Source organism: Sceloporus occidentalis, unplaced genomic scaffold (assembly GCF_023333645.1).
Source record: "Sceloporus occidentalis isolate IW3139 unplaced genomic scaffold, rSceOcc1.0.p SCAF_8, whole genome shotgun sequence".
Lineage (NCBI taxonomy): Eukaryota > Metazoa > Chordata > Lepidosauria > Squamata > Phrynosomatidae > Sceloporus > Sceloporus occidentalis.
In genome coordinates, this window is record NW_028316988.1 from 29,125,110 (window position 1) to 29,145,858 (window position 20,749).

General features: G+C 46.3%; 1 protein-coding gene across 1 annotated transcript; it reads right to left on the reverse strand.

Moving 5' to 3' along the window:
• Window positions 1-4,452: 4,452 nt before the first annotated feature.
• On the reverse strand, window positions 4,453-11,385 carry FEM1A (fem-1 homolog A). Its single transcript, XM_089535819.1, has one exon. It carries the CDS (start codon window positions 11,066-11,068, stop codon window positions 9,086-9,088), a length of 1,983 nt encoding a protein of 660 aa, XP_089391945.1. The 5' UTR covers window positions 11,069-11,385; the 3' UTR covers window positions 4,453-9,085.
• Between the last annotated feature and the right edge of the window lie 9,364 nt (window positions 11,386-20,749).

Here is a 20,749-nt window from a genome sequence, read left to right on the forward strand (position 1 = left end):
AGGGGGTTGGACTGGATGGCCCTAGTGGTCTCTTCCAACTCTACGATTCTATGATTCTAGGTCAAATAAAAGGTCTTTTTTTTTTAAAGTGGTGAAAGGTTAGTAAAACAAGGTGCTGTTCTCCTTGTTTGGAGAGCAGAATTCCCCCATTCATCTGGAAATGAAATTTAAGGTTATACCAGACCTCAAGTGAGTTATGCCAGGCCTGAACTTCTTCCAGTTCAGGAACACAACCACAACGGCAACACAACGTTAGGCCAGGGTAAAGGCAGTTCCAAGTAATTTCAATATGTAGATCTTCTCTTGATGATTTGAACAGTTAGGCTTGCACTCTTAAACTTCCTATTAACTGTTATTACACCATGTTGATACCATTTTAAGGAGAGCCTAAGGCGAACCTATCACAGGAATTTTTGGCAAGCTTTCTTGAAGAAGGGTTTGCCACAGTCTTACCCTGAGAGTTTTACTTGCCCAGTGTAGCCTCATGGGCTTCCATGGCTGTTGTTGTTGTTGTTGTGTGCCTTCAAGTTGTTTCAGAGTTATGGCGCCCTTAAGGCAAACCTTTCATGGGGCTTTCGTGGCAAGATTTGTACAGAGAGGGTTTGCCTTTGCCTTTCTCTGAGGCAGAGAGAGAGTGACTCACCCAAATTCACCCAGTGGGTTTCCATGGCTGTGTAGGGATTCAAACCCTGGTCTCCAGAGTTGTAGCCAAATGCTCAAACCATTTGTTGTGTGCCTTCAAGTTGTTTCCCACTTATGGCAACCCTAAGGTAACCTTATCATGGGTTTTCTTGGCAAGTTCCTTCAGAGGGGTTTTTGCCATTGCCATCCTCTGAGGCTGAGAGTGTGTGACTTGCCCAAGGTCACCCAGTGGCTTTATATGGCTGAGGAGAAATTGCAGCTCTGGTCTCCAGAGTCATACTCCAGCACTCAAACCACTACACCATGCTCAAACCACACTGGCTCTCAAAAAAGATATGGGATACAAATGAATAATATAAATAACTAACTAGGGCCAGATGTTAACTGCTATTCAATGTCATAAAAGGGGTTTTTAGTAGGTAGAGATGGCCTTTTCTTCCTCATCACCTGGAAGGTGGGTTTTTTAGCAGCATTCACTTTGGAAGGATGGTAGAGGATGATTGGAGAAACACAGACCTTCAGTGCCAGGTGGTCACAGGTCTGGAGTAAAAATGCAACAAGGCTTCAGCGGGAAAAGAATGAGATTCTGCTTTAGCCATGTGTGCCTACCTGCAACAGGTAAGAAACGGGCTGCCTCCATGAGGTCTCACTGAATGTGTGAATAGTTAAAAAGAGAGAAAAGGGGATGGCAGACAAGCCTGCCTCATTATTTATGATACCCCCAGCATGTTAAAAAAGAACAGATCTAATGTGTAACCATCAAAACAGCAATCACACAAGAAGCGGAGACCGGTGAGAGAAAAGTTATTCCTGGATGCATTTGGAAGGAACCTTTCAGGTGCGCTCTAGGTTAAAAATGCTTTTGCTTACTTATTCAAGGCTTACCTGAGCTGGTTGTCACATTTTGCAGGTGCATAGGAAGTGTCCGAGAAAATGTTTGCTGAAACGCGTTAAACTCCTGTAGGGCTTGTTTGTGGTTTGAGACTTTCCCTATTCTTTCTGCCTCTGGTACCCCCTTTTCTGTTCAAGAAACAAAGCCCAGAGCCTTACCAGCTTTGTTAACTGAGGTATACCTGTAGTTGGCTGTGCTCAACAGCCTTTGGCAGGTCCATGCAACTCTTATGAATCCCAACATTGGTTTGGAATTGATGCTGGGGATTGAAATGGGAATGTGAGGATTGTAAAACAGGTGTACTTTACTGAGTTACAGCCTCTCATCTCTGAATAAATGACTGATTTAAATATGTTTACTCCATTTAGCTCAGAAGTGTTAATGCCAACCAGCAACCATTCTCCAGGATTGTGGACAAAAAGGTCTTTTCTGTTCCTACCTGAAAATGCCAAGGAATGAGCCTGGGCCATTCTGCACGCTAAACACCTGCCCTGCTTCAAGGCTTGGGCTTCAAATAACTCAATTTGGCCTCTCATGGTATCCGTCATTATATGTCTCCGGCTGCTGCAACGCTGCAGAATTAAAGGGTAGGAAATGCCATTCAAAAACAAATCCTCCAATTAATCTATGTTAAACCGAAACAACTTGCTTGAAAAAAAGAAGAGAACCAATATTATTTAAGCTAGCGGCCATAACATCCGAACTGCATTTTGCTACTCGGTTTTCTGAATGCCCAAAAACCTGATTTAAACAAAAATCAAAACAAAAAAAAGTTGTCTGTGTCGTTTTAAACCCAAGTTTTTTCCAACCCTGGCTCAGAGTTACATTCATCCCTCCAAATCTGCGGCTTTGACTTTTGCAGATTTATTCATGGATTTTATTAATATGTTCTCTCTAGGAATATCTAGGTCATCCAGCATAACTCTATGACCAACTTTAACCAAAGGTTGCACTAAAGGACAAGAGATTCCTAGAGAGACCACTCCACTAGGTATTTGTAGCTCATCCAGCGCAATTGTGTGGTCAGTGTCTGGCATATGTTGACCACAGAGTTGCACTGATGGACCTAGAGATTCCTAGAGAGGTGTTCTCTCAGGTAAAAACATGTTTTTATTTGCAGTTTTCCCACATTCATGGGAGTCCTGTGCCCCTAACCCTAGCGAATATGGAGGGACAAGTGTACTTCGTTTTTAAAATTCTGCATGCGTGAGAGCATTAAGCCACTAAATTTGCATCTCCCAAGGGACCAATTCACACCAGCCTCTTACTAATGGATGTGTACATTGCCCAGGGGTATAGCTATGTAGGGACAAAATGGGGATAAGAATTCTGCTCCCCTTCTTTCAGTCCCCAAACGTCTAGCATTGCAGGGGCAAGACATTGAAAATCACACACATCTAGAACTCTTTATAGTTGCTGTGTTGGCATCCCCTTGGTTGCTTTACCTGCCCCTTTTCTTTGGGTACCTAAACTGCATTTCTATTTGTAAATGCTGCACTGATGTTTGAAGTGGCTGCAATGCTAGGAATCTGGGGACTGAGGAGAAACTTCATTGGAAGGAGCAGAATTCTTATTTGGAGACAGGGCGATCCCCTCGTTCACAGTTACACCCCGAAGGCATCCCATTGTGGAGCTTTGGTTTTGCAAAGGATAAAGTAAGATTCCCATCCCCGTGATTTAAAGAGAAAGTCTAGAACTGGCTTTATAACCAGGTCAGATGGTCGATCGATCGAAGGCAGAATTTATCTGCGCTGGCTAGTTGTGACCCTCCGGAGATTCAAACCTGGGCTCTTTCGCAGGCCGACTTTAACGTTGGCATTGTGCGTTGTGTCTGCAGGAGGCTGGTGAGCAGTTTAGTGTGCTTCTCGCCTGCCTAAACAAATTTATTATAACTATACACACACACACACACACATATATATATTCGCTTGCCTCAAAGCCCATGTTTCATAGTTTTATTGTCTTCTGCTCAGGTTACTTAGTAAAAAGGCCTTGAGCTTAAAAATGCAGAGATGCAGGTAAGGGGACAGTGGTAATCCTGGTGCAGGCATTTTCCTTCACTCTCCATCTGGATGACAGATGACACTCCTCCCAAACCTGTGAGCCCCATCTCATAGTCCGGTCTTCTAGAAGCTATGAAATGGTGCATGGGGTTTGCCATTGCCATCCTCTGAAGCTGACAGTGTGACTTGCCCAGGGTCACCCAGTGGGTTTCATGGCCAAGTGGGGATTCAAACCCTGTTCTTCATTGTCACAGTTCAATGCTCTAAACACACACACACATACCCAAACTGGTCTGTGGGACCAACAATTTGGTATGAATGCCCCCACAACCCCTAGAGAACATTTGGGGGCAAAACCAAACCAAACCAAACTTGGAGGTCACAAATTCTCCTGCCCACCTAAATCTAAAATTGAGGAGACCTGGAGTAGACCAGGCCCTTCACATCAACAGAGGTCCAAAACACACTGCAGAAATAATCCAGTTTGAGAGTGCTTTAACTGCCCTGGCTCAGCTAGAGAATCCTGGGAATTGCAGTTTGTGGTCACCAGAGCTCTCCGACAGAGAAGGCAAAATGTCTCCCAAAACTACAGTTCTCAGAATTGCCTTGCATTGAGCCAAGGCAGTTCAAGCGGTCTCAAACTGGATTATTTCTGCAGTGCGTTTTGGGCCAGAGTCACCTAAATTCTTATCAGCTTCTTACTTAGGTTACCTGGCTCAGGATGTTTGACTAGACACTGTTTTGGTCTGCAAGGCGATCCTTCTGTTTGTGACCTATTTTCCCTCGGATGACAAGCTCCGGAGCAACGTGGTCTTGCTCTCCTCCTGCCAAGAAAAATCCATCCCTGTAAAGTGAAGCCAGCGCATCCACCCATCCACACCTCAGCATGCAAGAACAAGAAAGAGTCAGGAAGAGTTTCGTTTTTAGCAGCACAACCTTTTCTTTTCTTTTCTTTTTTAAAGTGCCGGTTTATTTATTTCAAGTCAGGAACGTTGGCTCGCCAACTCAACACATTCCGCGTTTGCAGTTTACGCTTCGGCCTAAAGCTGCTAAATTAATTCTTTTCTTCTTCTTTTTTTCTTGGCAGTGAAACCAAAGCAAAAAACAAGGAAGGGAGAAGGAAACCCACCTGACACCTTCTTTGGGAAAGATACCTTTCAGAGAAACAGTTTGGGGTTTTCTTCATAAAAGGGTGGGAAGAACAGCAGCCCGCTCTATGGGATGCTTCCTGACCCACGAAGGAAACAAAATGAATTGAGATTTAAGGTTCAGTTCAGATACTTAAGTCCTAAGAAACGAAAGGATGTGCCTACGCTGCAGGAATAATGTATTTTGACACCAATTCAAGTGCTGTAGCTCCATCCTAGGGGATCGTGAGAGTTGTAGTTTTGCAAAGTCTTTAGCCTTCTCTGCCAAAGATGCTGGTGCCTTTCCAAACAACAAATCCCAGGACCCTGTAGGATGGCCCCATGACAATTAAAGCAGTGTCAAACGGTATCATTTCTACAGTGCAGACGCACCCCATCCCAAGGTGTAGTGAGGTCTCTGCTTATGTTCACCCACAAAACTTTCCGGTATTTGGAGAATTTCCCACAAATCACCCTTCTTTTCCCTACAGGTTTTAATATGCTAATATTCTGAGCAATCCAGGTATTCCAAATTTTCTGCACAGCTTCCAATTCACACCACATTTAGCAGCCAATTTTGGGGGGTCGGGGAGAGCGAGAGAGAGACTATTTTTTAAATATCTCCTTGTTCGACTAATTCGACGCTTTCCTTCTAAACCTGAAAACCACTAAGAACTAAAGAGGTGGATTCTAGTTAAAGGCTTTGTTATCGCCAGTCTAGAACGAGTTGGGAGGTAACACAGAACGGGAGTTTTAGCAAGAGAAGGATTCCACAGTCCACGGTCATTGGGTAAACATTGAAAGATAAGATATTCCCAGAAGCACTGGCTTGGGAGAATCTATTTCTGGACGAACCTGTACATTTAATACCCACCACGTAACAGCAAAAGGCAGGGCATGCTGGGAGGTAGAGCAGTCATCTGAATCTGCCCTCTGAACCCAACTTGGGGAAGATTTTCAACAACTACAAGGCTAGTTCAGGGGAGGGGGACCTTTGGCCCTCCAAATGTTTTGGCCTGCTACACCCACAATCCTTTGTCACCAGCTCTGCTGGAACTGATGGGAGGCATAGGCCAAACCAACAAGAGGTCCACTGTTTGCCATTCTTGAGCTAACTGGAAAATCTCACTGGACTGAAAGGTCTTTAGCCGACGGTGTAACACTACTGCCCTTTTCTTACCTCTGGCAAATATGAGTCCTAGCTGGGGCTGAGATGGCAGATGGGCTGAGCAACTTTTGCGGCCCACTGATAGGAAAGCCAAGAACGCCAAGGGCAGAGATGCTCCTTCATGGCCACATATTATACATGCTAGTAGCAGTCCCCCCAAACAGTGCTAGTCATTTGCAGTACAACCTATCTCTTTCTTTCCCCACTCTTCAAAGCAGGTGGCCAGTCTGCTGGGATCTGGCCCTACACATCCCAATGCTGGAACTCCTCTATCAACCAAATGCACCCCAAATCCATGTTAAAATCTACTCCACAACACTCCTTCTGCTTGCACGCTTCAGTCCGGCTTTCCATTTTAAGACACAGGTCCATTTCCAAGTACAGCCCTCTCTCTGCCTCTGACTTTTCTCTCTGCGGATCTCAGAACAAGGTTAAAACAAGAATGAATTCAAGAGACAAGAACTCAAGCCTGGTGGTGACTCTTCCGTCATCCGCAAAAGCTGGCTGGGCTTGCAGTGTGTGTTTGTGCATATGGAAACACGCACTTGTGTGTGTGCTTAGAGAAGTGCAGCTGTTCCTTAAAACCATGCTCTCTGCCAAGCACCTAGTTAGGAACCTCTCTACGCTACATGAGCCGCCTAAGTACCCTAAAGGCAACATATCCCGTCTGATCTTGGAAGCTGAGCGGGGTCAGCTCTGGTTAATACTTGGACGGGAGACTGCCAACGAATACCAGGTGCTATAGGTTGTATTTCAGAGGAAGGAACTGGTAAAATCTGAGTATTCCTTGCCTAAGATGACCCTATGAGGTTGCCATAAGCTGACAGGTGAAACATACACACACACGGGGAAAGAACTATTTAGAGTCCAGGATCACAGAAACTGAGGCCTACCATAACAACTCACTGGGAATGTGAAGTCAAAGGCTTCCACATCCAGCATCCATAGTTTTCTGTGGATTTTTCAGGCTGTGTGGCCGTGTTCTGGAAGAATTTATTCCTGATGTTTCGCCTGAAACTCTAGCTGGCATCTTCAGAGGGTGGTGGCATAGAAGTGTGTGGAATATATATACCTGTGGGATCCTTGTACACCCGTGGGACATGTAAAAAACCCACCTCCTCTTAAGCAAGGGTCCCACAGGTATATTATACCCCACACACTTCCATGCCACCGCCCTCTGAAGATGCCAGCCACAGCTGCAGGCAAAACGCAGGAATAAATTTTTCCAGAATGCAGCCACACAGCCCGAAAACCCCCCCAAAACCTCACTAGGAACCTGCTTCCAATGGAAAAGCCAGAAGGGGAAAGGGAACCCTGCTGGAGTGTATCTAGGGGTGTCCATGATGGCCATATAGCAAAGTACAGCATCCTCCAAAATCCATAAAACAGTGATCCCTTATTTACAGGGAGTGTGTGTGTGTGCAGATTTAAGCCCCTGGCAAACCAAATCCTACAACTAGCAGCCTCTGTGCAGCCTTGGTGGTCACAAACCGGGTCAGCCCACACAGCACAATTGCTTCCCAAAAACTACACACACAACCCTACAAACATGATGGGCTTCTTGTTTGTATTCTTGTCTGAGACTTCAAGAGTCACACTCCCCATTCCTTATGAGTAGCTATACAAAGGAAAAGAAGTCCACAATCAAACTAAACAGCCTAGGAGTAACCAAATTTGGGATGGGGCAGGGGCTTTTGCCACCCATAAGTGCAGTGCCCATTTGGCGGAGGGAAAGGGAGTTAAAAGCAAACAACACCCCTGTCAGCCACAGCCTTTAAAACAGCCAGCTAAACCTTAGCAGATGCTGCTATTTCGCCATTCCAAATGAAGAACTCAAACCCAGAACGCAAACAACCACCGCACTCCGCTAAGCAGCAACTTAAATAAAATTCCGCCAAGCATCAGACAACCCACTCATTCCCTCTGGCATATTTACTACGGGGCTGAGCAAAGAAAGAGGAGGCAACTTAAGACTGCTTGTGAGGTTGCCTCTGAAATCCTCATTTGCATTCCTATATTTTGGGGATGGAAGGGTGCAAAGGCAGCAGCAGCAGCAGCTCCAAACTTAGCGAGGCAAGCTGAATTTCCAAAGTGGATCAAATGAAGAGCTAGTGTCCTGTGTTTTCCTAAAGGAATTAGTTGGCAAAGAGGGGCCGTGCCTATCAGTGCTGACCAGCTTCCCCATCGCACCCCACGGCTTTCAACGCTGGTTGACACAGAAACTTGCCAACTAAGGAGCGAAAGGGAAGGAGGAAGAGAGAGAGGTTCAAACGGGGCCATGGGCAAATGTCACTAGGCCCTGCTGGACTTAAAACAGCCGTCTGCTGGGCAACTAGATTGGAAGACCACCCTTTGCATGTCCACACAGCATCCCAATAAAAACCCTAGAGCGCAAGGTGCTGTGGGAAGCATTAAAAAGCTGGCTTGATATAAGTGTCAGAAGAATTTAAGCAGGGAAATACAACAGCTATGTGCAACCCCCCCTAGGACCTTGGCAGTGGCCCCAGCATGGCAGATATTGGTGCCAACCTCACAGCAGGTAAAGACAGTGACAGAAGTTTAGGTCTCCTTGACTCGAAGCAACGGTAGCACTTTGATAACTGCTTTAACATCCATGGCTGTTCCAATTAAATCCTGGGATTTGTAGTTTGGTGACTTACTTAAAATTCCCCATTAGGGAGCTCCAGTGCCTCACTAACAGGGTTGGGGGGGGCAAGTTTTCTTTAAAATAAACGAACGCTCTCCCTCTTTTTTTAAACCAGTATTTTTTCATTAATGTGTAGGACTACTCCAACATAGTACTAAATCAGAAAGTTAAATAGTAAAATGCAGCTAAGATGTTATGACTACAAGCATAAAGAATTATTGTTCTAAAAATAAAGTGCTCTTTTTAAACTTTTAAAAAATGTTTTGTGTGTGAATAATCAATTTTTGAAAAATCATTTAAAAAAAAATATTTTGGTTATTTTAAGCAAACTTGGTTTAAACCATAGTTTAAACAAACTTGGTTTAAACCAGACAACCCTGCTCACCAAACTACAAATCCCAGGAGCCCGCAAGTTGCAGCCATGGCAGTTCAAGCGGTCTCAAAGTGCCAGTCTGAAGGAGACCTTAAAGACCTCCTACTCTGACAGTGGGACCGGAGAGAAAAACATTATCATCTGGCCCAGTGCAAACGAAAGCTTTTAAAATTCGGATCACAGGAAGATTTTTAAGAGTCCGCCACACCACCCTCTCCCATCGGAGAGACTCTTTAATGGAGTTCAATGAAGGCTTCTAGTTCTTCTGGGATGAAGCCCTTGTAGGGTATCTTGTGTTTATCCAGGGCTCGGGCGGCAAGGCACTGTAAGGTGATGTAATTGAAAGGCTGCATCATTGCCTTGGTGAGCAGCTTCTCGTCCAGGAGCTCGTAAGCCGTCTGCTTGTAGGCGTTGGTGGCATCCATGTGGGCTCCGGCTTCCACAAGGGCACTCATGATGAGCGGGCAGTTGTTCCGCGCGGCCACATGTAGCGGGGTGTTGTTGTCGTAGTCGCGGCCATCTGGGTCGGCTCCGCATTCCAGGAGGAGGTTCACCACGTGGAGGGACGGGAATTTCCCCACCGGGTAGCGGCCGACAGTGGTAGTGTCTTTATCCACCGCCATGTGTAAAGGGGTGAACCCATTCTTGCCCCGGGGGTTGCATTTCAACAAGCGGTAGATGGTCTGACGCTTCTGGTGTTCTTGTTCTGGGCTACACTCCACTTTCTCCAAGAGGAAAGCCAGGTGGAGGATGATGGCAAGAGCTTTGGTGAACTGGGTGCAATCTGCGACGGGGTCTTTCCGATGGAGCAGCGCCCGCTCGACCTCACGTACCCCTTTGCTCAGCACTACCATGAGGTCGGAGAACCCCAGCTGGGTGGCCAAGGTGCCTTTCGAACGGTCCTGAAGCACGTAAGAGAACAGTTCAGCAAAAGAGAGGAAGCTACTTGCAGTCATGGGGCTCAAGGGCTCCAGGTTGCCTTGCTGCATTTCCAAGGCGTACTTCCACAGGTTGATGCAGCGCTCAAAGTTGCCCGAATCGGCATAGACGGCGCCCCGGTAACGGATGTAATAAGAAGTGTCTGGGTGGGATGGGCCGAGGATACGTTCCCGGATTAAAAGCGCCTGCATCCGCATTTCATCCGGATCGGTCACCAAAGCCTCCAGCTCCTTCGCGGTGCTCACTTCCCGCGCATAGTCATATGCCAGAACCAACTGCCGGGGTTCAGGCTTGGAGAGGTATTGCCCGCCTTGGTGCCGCAGCTCCATGGCTCTCCGCCAGTGCTTGAGAGCCCCCAGCAAGTCACGTTTCTTGTCCACAAAGGTGGCGCCCAGGAGCTCCAGCGCTTCCACAGCCGCCTCCCGGGTGCAGTAAACACGGGGTCGGTTTTCGCATGCACCATCAGGTTCTTCCTCGCGCTCCAGCCCGTTGCAATCGGCCTCGCTCGCTTCCTGCGTGGCCTCGTGCTCCACCTCTGTCGGTTCTTCCAGCGCGCCTTCGATGAGGTATTCCACAATATTGGTGTGCCCGGTCACGCTAGCTGCAAGCAACGGCGTCATCCCGTAGCCATCTTTCTCCATGCGGGCGTTGGACTCCAAGAGCAGCCGCAGGATCTCCAAGCTCCCCGACTCAGCGCAGTCATGCAGGGCGGTGTTGCCCTTCACGCTGCGGCGGTTGACGTCGGCTCCTCGTTCCAGGAGGTAGCGGGCGATCTCCGAGTGGCCCTTGTAGCAGGAGATCATGAGGCAAGTGTGGCCGTGGCGGTTGGCCACCTCCAGGTCGGCCCCCTGCTCGCCGACCAGGTAGCGCACGATCTCCAGGTGCCCGTCAAAGCAGGCCGCCCGCAGCGGGGTCGAGTTGGTCAGCGTGGTCTGGTTCACGCAGGCCCCGCGCTCCAGCAGGCTGCGGACCACGTCCAAGTGGCCGGCAGCCGAGGCGGCCCACAAAGGGGGAGCACCCTCGATGGTCTCGCCGTCAAAGTTGACCGAGCCACCCACATCCACGCGGGCGCCGCAGTGGTCCAAGAGGTATTCCACTACGTCCCGGTGGCCGTGGCGGGAGGCGATCAAGAGCGGGGTGCCTCCGGCTCCTTCTCCTCCACCGGGGCCTGCGGTCAGTTCCTCGAGTTCCTCACGGCTCCGGCTTCCCAGCAGCTTCTGGAGGAGCTTCAGTTTCCCTTCTCGGGCGGCGTTATAGACAGCCAAGCGCAAATCCATGATAATAATAATAAGCTAATAATAATAATAATAATAATAAACTTGATGATGGTGCCAAGGGTCTATGGTGGCCACCTTTGCCCCATGGACAAACAATGGCTCCACCAGGCCCTCACATCCCTCTCCAAATAGTTCAAAAAGAAGAGTCTTTATATAATATATCTATATATAGATATAGATATAGCTTAATATATAAATATATCTGTGAGGGGGAATATATAAGGCCTGCAAGGGGGGCTGGTTGCTGTGGTATCCTAGCAACCAGGGCTCCCCCTTCCTCCCTCGCCAAGCCACCTTCAGCCCTAGTCCTCCCTACGACGCCATCTTAATTAAGCACATTCGGGCACCAACAAAATGGCGGCTCCTAAGCCTCGCCTTTTATAACGGGCCGAGGAGCACGTCGGGAGTTGTAGTCTCAGCGCTCCGAGAGGGCGCATTGACTTCAAGGCGGAGCCAGGCCGAGGGAGACTACGCTTCCCAGAAGCGCAAGAGGGCTTGTTTTTATAGATTGGTTCGAAAATGGCGCTGGGAGAGGAGCGTCCGCGCAAAGCTTGCTGGGAAATGTAGTTTTGTTTGCGTACACCACCACAATGGGGCTTTCCTATTGGTTGGCTCTTTCTCTGTGGCGGGGGGGGGGGAATCCATTTCTAAACAGGGAGGGAAAGCGCGTCGCGGAGGATTCTGGGGAATGTAGTTCAGATAGCAATGCATAAAGTAAACAACTAGGAATGGGGAGCCAGTGCGGCCTAGTGGTTGGAGGGTTGGACTAGGACTGTGGGGAGCAGGGTTCGAATCCCAGCTCAGTTATTAAACCCTCTGAGTGACTTTGGACAAGTCACACTCTCTCAGCCTCAAGGGAAGGCCATGGCAAACCTCCTCTGATCAAACCTTGCCAAGGAAGCCCCAGGAAAGGATGGCCCTGAGTCAGAAATGACTTGAAGACACACAACAACAACAACAACAACAACAACAACAACAAAGCAGCTGGAAACCCAGAACATACATGTGTGGGTTGTTGTTGTTGTAATTGTGTGCCTTCAAGTAATTTCAGACTTATGGACCCTATCATTGGGTTTTCTTGGCAAAGGCTTCTTCAGAGGAGGTTTGCCATGGCTTTCCCCTGAGGCTGAGAGAGTGTGACTCCTTGCCCAAGGGTCACCCAGTAGGTTTCCATGGCTGACTGACAAACAAAACAAGTTAAAACTCCTCATTTTAAACACGATTTGTCGAGTGTCAAGGCATGTTCCATCTCACACAACCCTTTGAAGCTTAATAAAAATATGTATCATAATTATTATTATTGTTAAAATATGTTTATTGGACACAATACAAAGCAACAATAATACAAACCCAAAGGAGGGGGGGGGGAGAAATAAAAATAAAATAGAAATATTGTATTTTACTCTACGTAACTATATCTGTCTATACATAACTTCCTCTTTTCCCCTGTTGTTGTTGTTGTTGTTAATCTTTACAGGGTTGAGTAAGGTGAAACATGCCTTGACACAAGTGTCTAGGCACAATCTTTTCAAGATTATTATTATTAATAATAATAATAATAATAATAATAAGCCTCCAAAGGGTTGTGTAAAATGAAACATGTCTTTTTTAGATTGTAAGCCCGAGGGCAGGGAACCGTCTAATTAAAAAGATTGTATGTACAGCGCTGTGTAAATTTACAGCGCTTCATAAATAAAGGTTAATAATAATAATTAACACTTGATGAATCGTCAGGTGTGAAAGCGCATACCTAAAAATGAACAAGACCCATTCAAAGTGAATTGAAATAAGAGATGTTTTGGGGAAGAATTCTCATGTTGCATTTGCAGCTTTTTGAGGACAGTCCATATATTAATATATGTGATGCGCCAAAGGAATCATGATCCTTGCTCATATTTCTCCGAATGGACTGGGATTTGTGCATCTAGTTCCCGGGCAATGACTTATTTAACAGAACGTTTGGTACGAGAAATAACATGCGGAGAACAGGTAGATAGTCCCAGACCACAACGAAAGACGTTTCAGCACAATGTGTTACTCAAGACGAACAACATGCACCTGTGAAATGAAACAGCCAGGCCAGGTAAGGCTTGCAGAAAGTCAGCAAAAACATTTTGACCTCTTTAGGTCTGCAGAAATAATCCGGTTTGACATCATTTTAACTGCCTTGGCTCAGTGCTTTGAGATTCTGGGGGTTTGCAGTTCAAGAAGAAATGGCGTAGTATAGTGGTTTGAGCCTTGGAATATGGTCCCGCAGACCGCAGAAATAACCCAGTTTGAGACAGCTTTAACTGCCCTGGCTCAGCACTAGGGAATCCTGGGAATTGTAGTTTGCTGTGGCAGCACTGCTCTCTGAGAGAGAAGGCTAAATGTCTTGCAAAACTACAGTGCCCAGAATTTCCTAGCATCAAGCTAGGGAAGTTAAAACGGTGTCAAACTGGATTATTTCTGAAGTGTGTTTTGGGCCTATGAGACCAGGGTTTGATTAACATTCAGCCATGCAAACCCACCGGGTGACTTTGGGCAAGTCACACTCTCTCAGCCTCATTGGAAGGCCATGGCGAATTTCCTCTGAACAAATTTTGCCAAGAAAACCCCACGATAGGGATACTTTAGGATCGTCGTAAGTCGGAAATGATTTGAAGACATGCAACCACCACCACCACCACCATAATTATTATTATTATTATTATTATTATTATTATTATTGCTCTCAACCTCAGGGGAAGGCCCTGGCAAACCTCCTCTGAACAAATCTTGCCAAGAAAACCCTATAAACAGATCAGGACAATCCCGTAATCTCCTCTGAACAAATCTTGCAAGGAAAACCCCATAATTCAGAAATGGCTTGAAGGCAGACAACAACATCAGTATTATCACTATTATTTATTATGATCATTATTAGCAAGTGATGATTGGTGGCATGGCTTGGAGGAAGAAACCAGTCCTGAGAGCCATGTATTTTGCCCACCTTTGCTTTTAGAAGAAAATCAGGAATTGAGGTGGAGAAACTGGCCTCTGCTTGTCAGATCCCTCCTTGCCCTGCCGCTCACAAAGGCACAAAGGGATAGAAATTGAAATAAAATACAAAATGCCCACCCTTTCTTTGTACAAAGGGACCGAAGAGTGAGTGATTTGTAGCCGGGCAGCAGCCGAAGATGCCCATGATGGAGGGCAGAGATTGGACCGCATCCCGTTGCCATGGCGCCCAGAGATGCTTTGACATTTCCCACTGAAGTGTCCATTAGCAAGGGATGAGTGGCATCGTCCTTCTGTACACTTGGCTGCACCAGAGGCCTTCGTTTTCTTTTATTCTTTCTCCTCTCTAGCCTCCAAAGCAGATTGGGATGATGGCGGCACGGCCCAGATATCCATGCAACCAGGCAGCATTTCTTCCACACAAAAATCCTCCATCTTTCCATCTTCTTTGCATTTGCAAATGCACATTGGTAGGCATGTGCAGTTGGTCCTCCATATCTATGGGTTCTTTCTCCATGGATTCAGCCATCCATGGCTTAAAAATATGCAAAAAGTATTCAAAAAGGATACCCTAGGTCAGTGGTTCCCAACCTGTGGGTCGGGACCCCTTTGGGGGTTGAATGATCCTTTCATGGGGGTCGCCTAAGGCCATTTGGAAAATACCTATTTAATTACAGTTATGAAGTAGCAATGAAAATAATTTTATGGGTTTGGGTCACCACAACATGAGGAACTGTATTATAGGGTCCCGGCATTAGGAAGGTTGGGAACCACTGCCCTAGGTCCTTGGTATCTGCTGAGGTTTGAGAGCCAGCCCTATAAGGGGCAAATTTTCCAGCCCTAAGATAAGGGACGTTCCTTATCATAAAGGACAATTGCCAGCCCTATAAGCGACAAGCTTTCTGGGCCCCAAATAAGGGACGTTCCTTATAATACGGGACATATGCCAGCCCTATATGGGGCAAATTTTCTGGTCCTAAGATAAGGGACGTTCCTTATAATAATGGGCCTTTGCCAACCCTATAAGGAACAAGCTTTCTGGCACTCAGTAAAGGGACATCCCTTAAAACAAGGGACATTTGCCAGTCCTAGAAGAGACAAGATTTCTGGCTTTCAAATAAGGGACATCACTTATAATAAGGGACATTTCCCAGCCCTATAAAGGACAAGCTTTATGGCCCGTAGAAAATGGACATTCCTTATAATAAGGGACATTTGCCAGCCCGATAAGGGACAAATTTCTGGCCATCAAATGAAGAGAATCCCTTATAATAAGTGAAATTTGCCAGTCCTTTAAGGGACAAACTTTCTGGCCCTAAGAAAAGGGACATCCATTATAATAAGAGACATTTGCCAGCCCTATAAGGGGCAAGTTTTCAGGCCCTAAGATAAGGGATATTCCTTATAAGGTCTACCTGCCAGCCTTATAAGGTACAAGCTTTCTGGTCATCAAATAAGGGACACTCCTTATAACAAAAGGCACCTGCCAGCCCCATAAGATACAAGCATTCTGGCCCCAAAATAATGAACATCCCTTATAATAAGAGGCATTTGCCAGCTCCATAAAAAGGGCAAATCTTCAGGCCCTCAAATAAAAAGGGGTCTTTGGGCACCTTCTCTCCAAAGCACACAAGGGAATAGCAATGGCTCGCTAGTTCCAACCACTTCAGTAATAAGATGTTTTTCTCTCCTCCCTTGGAAAGTGCTTTCCTTCCCATCCGGGTGGTTTGGCTTCACCTGTTTTGCAGAGCCCAACTGGGGTGCCAACCTGGCAGAGAGAAACGGGTTTGATTTCTTGCTTGGTGAGGGAAGAGGGAGAATGGTAGGCTCAAGGGAAAGGTGAAAATTATCCCCTTTGACACGACCTGCCAGACGGTCGAAGCCGGCGGGAGGCTTAATCTGTTTCTATAAATTGCCACCTATTTTCTGTTCCTTTTCTTGACAGGCGAGAGCAATTTTCCGGCTGGTCTTGACAGCCATTGAGATCAACCGGCCTTGCATTAGCCAGCTGGACTTCAATTTGGTGCCTTCTGTGAATCTTTGCTTTCCCAAACTTTGGGTGCATCTACCCAGTCCTGGGATTTGTAGTTCGGAGAGGCACCAGGCCTCTTTGGCAGAGGAGGCGAAAGAAAGACCATGCAAAACTACAAATCCATAGGAAAGGGCTGGGCGCTATTGTCCAGCTCATGTAAGTGAGTGCAGTTTGCAAGGATTAATTGAATTTTTGCTAAAACTTGCCAAGTTGCAAAGACCTCCGGGCGGTCTATGGACTGACTTAGGCCCCATACAGACAGGCCAAAATAAAGCTGCTTCGGGTCACTTTGGAGGTATGCTGTTTAAATGATGCTTGTGTCCTCAGAGTCTGGAAGCTGCACCAAAGCTGTGCTCCAGTCCTTAGGACTGTAGTGTGGCTTTGGAGTGGCTTCCGGCCTCTTAGGACGCATGCATCATTTAAACAGCATACCTCCAATTCTCCAAAGTTACCCAAAGCAGCTTTATTTTGGTCTGTCTGTATAGGGCCTTACTTAGCCTTTTCTACCCTCTTGTTATTGTGGCTCCAGGACTCATCCTCCATTCTGCTCTGCATCTATTTTATGGCAAGAAGTGACTGCCAGCATCTTCTGGATTTAATCCCCTCCGCCACTGCCATCCCCTTTTCCTTATGTGTCTTGTCTTATTTAGTTTGTGAGGGATCTACAAACCATTCTGGGAGTCTTTTTGGATGAAAAGTGGGACATGAATGCGCTAGATTAAAACAATAACAACAGTAACAATGATGATATAACAGCAAAAGCAACAGTATTCATACAAGTGTAATGCATGCTAGGAGTTCCATTTGCCAGGGCCTGCTCTTCACCCAGGCTTTGGGGCAAAGGGAGGAATCTTAGGGCGAGGGTGCAGTCTTGGAAAAACAAAACAACCGTGGGCTGTTGGGTCCTGCAATCCAGGCTGCTTTGGGGAAGCGGCTGTGGTCTCTCCAGGAGGCCTGACGAACCAACTTCCCTCCAAGTTACTCGAAAACTGGAACCAGCACAAGAGCTCAGCAGGAGGGAGCAGTCGGCAGGGGAGAAATCCTGAGCGGCTCCCATATTTTTTGCCTCAAGGGCTGCCAAATAATACACGATTGCTGGTTTATGGCTGATTTCCCCCCCTGTTTCATTGTTAATTTCCCCCCAGTTCTGTTCCTAACTTCTTCGCTCTGCCCTTAAACGGCTGAAGCTGCGGTGATACAATTTTCTTTTCTTTCTTTCTGGTTCTGGGCACTTACAGGTAGCACCATTAGTCACAAAAAAACATCACGGACATCTTTCTTCTTCAGCTCTGGTTAAGCATTTGATTCATTCCTCCTTCTTCTCTTTGTTCTCCTCTCCAGCATGCAGGCCCTTTACCATCTCTTTCTCTTCATTTCACTGTCATCTTCTCCCTCCTTTCCTAGTCCTTCTCTTTTTCTTTTCCTCTTTCTCCTTCTCTACCAGTCTGGCTAAACATCTTCTCCTTCTTTCTTTCTCCTTCTCCCTTTCTCTCTCCTTCCTTCCCCCCTACCTAATTTAATTCCTTTTTAATGCACCTATGTTTTTAATTGTATTGCTCTTTTAATATTGTGAAGCTGCTCTGAGTCCCAATCCTGGGGAAAGAGCGGGATACAAATAAATATAATAATAATAATATAATAATTCTTTCTTCCCCACCTACAATGTCCAATTAAAATCTTTTCCTTTCCTTTTCCTCTTCTTCTCCACTCTCCGGTCACACTTCTTTTCTCCTTCCTTCCCTAGCTTTTCCCCTTCTCTCTCATCCTCTTTCTCTATTCACCATTTCCCACTTTTCCTGGCAATACATCTTCTCCCTCCTTCCCCATCCCTCTTTCTTCCCCATACCTCCATTTCTCCTTGCAATTGTTGTTGCCCGAAAATAGCTTGTCGTTGCCCGAAATTGTGTATGACCACCTCTCACACAATAACATGAAACCCCGTGATTGTGTTTGGACTGACTTCCTATTACCCGAAATTGCGTGTGGTAGTCTATCATGCAATAACGTTAAACCCCATGATTGCGATCTGATTGCCATTGGATTATACTTCCAATTTCTCTTGTCTGATAAACTTACTCAGTGGGTTTCCATGGCTGAGTAAGGATTTGAATTTTGCCTCTGGAGTTGTAGCCCCACACTCAAACCACTTCTTGCTGTTGTGGGCCTTCAAGTCGGTTTCCAACTGAGGAGGAATCTAAGACAAGTCTATCATGGGGTTTTCCTGGCAGGTTTGTTGAGAGGGGATTTGCCATTGCCATCATCTGAGGCTGAGAGAGTGTTGACTTGCCCAGGGATTGCCCAGTGGGTTCACACAGCCAAGCTGGGAACTGAACCCTGGTCTCCAGAGTCTACTCGCCATTTTTCCTTTCCTTTGTTTCCTCTCTCTGTCCTCAATTCTTCTCTTCCCCCAGCTGAGAAACCCCCTGTAACATCCTTGGCCTCCCTAAGGTTTGAACCCTAAAATCTCAAGGCATGGAATATTTCCAACCTGGCAACCCAAAGCCCATCCAAGGCTAGGGCTGTGTCCACATTGACGGGAAAATCCAGGGCTTTCAGAGGTCCACACAATGGCATTCACAACGGGGCCAAGGCTGGCAGCACTCTCTGCACACTCCCCAGGCCACTGCTCTCCCTCTTTTTCCAGGGTTTGTGAAGGCAGTGGCTTTGGTGTGTCGTCTTGATGATATGGCTAGTTTGTATTTGTGCAATCAATTTGCACATCTGGAAAGGGAATGGTACAGAAGGAACCGGGGAGAGATGTCTTACACCTCACAAAACCACAAACCTCAAGATCACATGGGATGTGGAACTGCGGCCGTTCCAAGTGGAATCGTAGGGCTAGCATGCCTTCCAACATTTAACAGATGCGACACTGGAGTACATTCAAAATTGTAAGAAGTCTGAATGAGGAAGAAAAGAGAGGCTGCAACAGATTGCTTTTGCCTGAGCCTACTGGGAAGAGCAAGATTCAGCCTCCTTTCCTCCTCTGATGGATTAATTTTTTCACTTTGAACTCAGTTTGATGCAATGGAAATAGGCTGAGGATAAAGAGGGAAAGTGGGAGGAGAAGAGAGAAACAGGGATATTTTAAAAGCAGCTGAGAAAGTGGGAAGGCAGAGGATGAATGGGACTGTCCCTAACAAATCAGAGTTATGTTCAAAAGGGCCCTGAGAAAACGTGTGTTTCTCTGGGTTTTTTGGCTGTGTTTTTACTTATGGACCGCACATCTGGAAGAAGCACATACTGATTTCTCAGGTCTTGAAAAAGCACCCACAACCCTTCACTGGCAAAGCCTTCCACTTTGAAGGAATGGCTTTGAATTGCAGCAACTGGTGGTGAAAAATCAAATCAAATCCAATGATAAACAGCCTGGCTACGCAGAAGGGGGTCTTCTCCATTCATCTGGCTCCCTGCAGGCACTCTTGTCCTCAATTTCAATGATAAATAAAGCATTGAGGTCACAGCTCTGTGAGTCAGAGGACATTTAAGGAGACAGGAAGCGAGAGAGGACAGGCATCTCTCAGGAGATCCAGGTTCGAATCCCCACTGAGTCAGGAAGAGGGGTGCCAGATCTCAGGGTCTCAGGCTGGAGATTCTGAGAGGTTCTCAAGACAAGAGAAGGAAGCTCCGGGTGAGTGTGCTGCCTTCAAATGTGTATACAACCCAGTATCTTGTTTTGTTGTTGTTGTGCGCCTTCAAGTCATTTCCAACTTATGGCGACCCTAAAGTGAACCGTTCATGGGGTTTTCTTGGCCGGTTTCTTCAAAAGGCCCTTGCCATCCTCCAAGGCTGAGAGAGTGTGACTTGGCCAGGGTCATCCCAGTGGCTTTTACATGGCTGAGCTGGAATTCGAACCCAGAGTCAGAGCCCAGCACTCAAACCACTAGACCATGCTGGCTTGTCCAGCATCTTAATAGTGACATACAAAGTCTTCAGTCCATCAAATGCCTAAGTGTATATCTCTTTTTTAAACAGCTGTTGCAAAGGTTGGTATTCTCTTCCTCTCTCCTGGGACTCATGCTCTACCAGCTATAAGCACCTCCAGGGCATTCATTGTCTGCCGGAGGAGCATCAGGAGGACATGAGATGTCCCCATTCCAGACGAAAAATGGTTACCATATATACTCGACTATACGTTGACCTCATATTTAAGTCGAGGGCAGGCTTTGGGGCCATAATTATTTATTTTGATATGACCTGTGGATAAGTCAAGGGTAAAACTTACACTGACCCATGGATAAGTCTGCCTAAGGTGGGTTTTTAAGTCTGTTTTTAACTTAACTATATTTTTATGTGATTTTATACTATATTTTATGGTACATATTTTATGTGATTTTATATATAGATGCTTTAATTGTTCAAATTTTATAATAATTTTAAAGGTTTTTTAATCTATGAGCCGCAATGGGTCCCTCCGGGGAGAAAGGCGGATCGAAATGAAATGAAATAAATAACTCAACTCCAGTTTTTTTTGGGGGGGGGTAATTTTTTAACCTACATTTCTAGACTTATACATGAGTATATACAGCATATTACCTATTGGAGGACTCTGCCCGATCTCTATGGACAAGGTAATTGGTTTGCATCTGGCTCCAGGAACACAGCCAGACACTTCTTGGGTTGGTTGCTGCAGAGGTTAGTATTCTCTTCCTCTTTTCTCCATGGCAAAA

Coding starts and splice junctions, on each gene's coding strand:
- FEM1A (XM_089535819.1), bottom strand. CDS start 11,068: ATGGATTTGCGCTTGGCTGTCTATAACGCCGCCCGAGAAGGGAAACTG.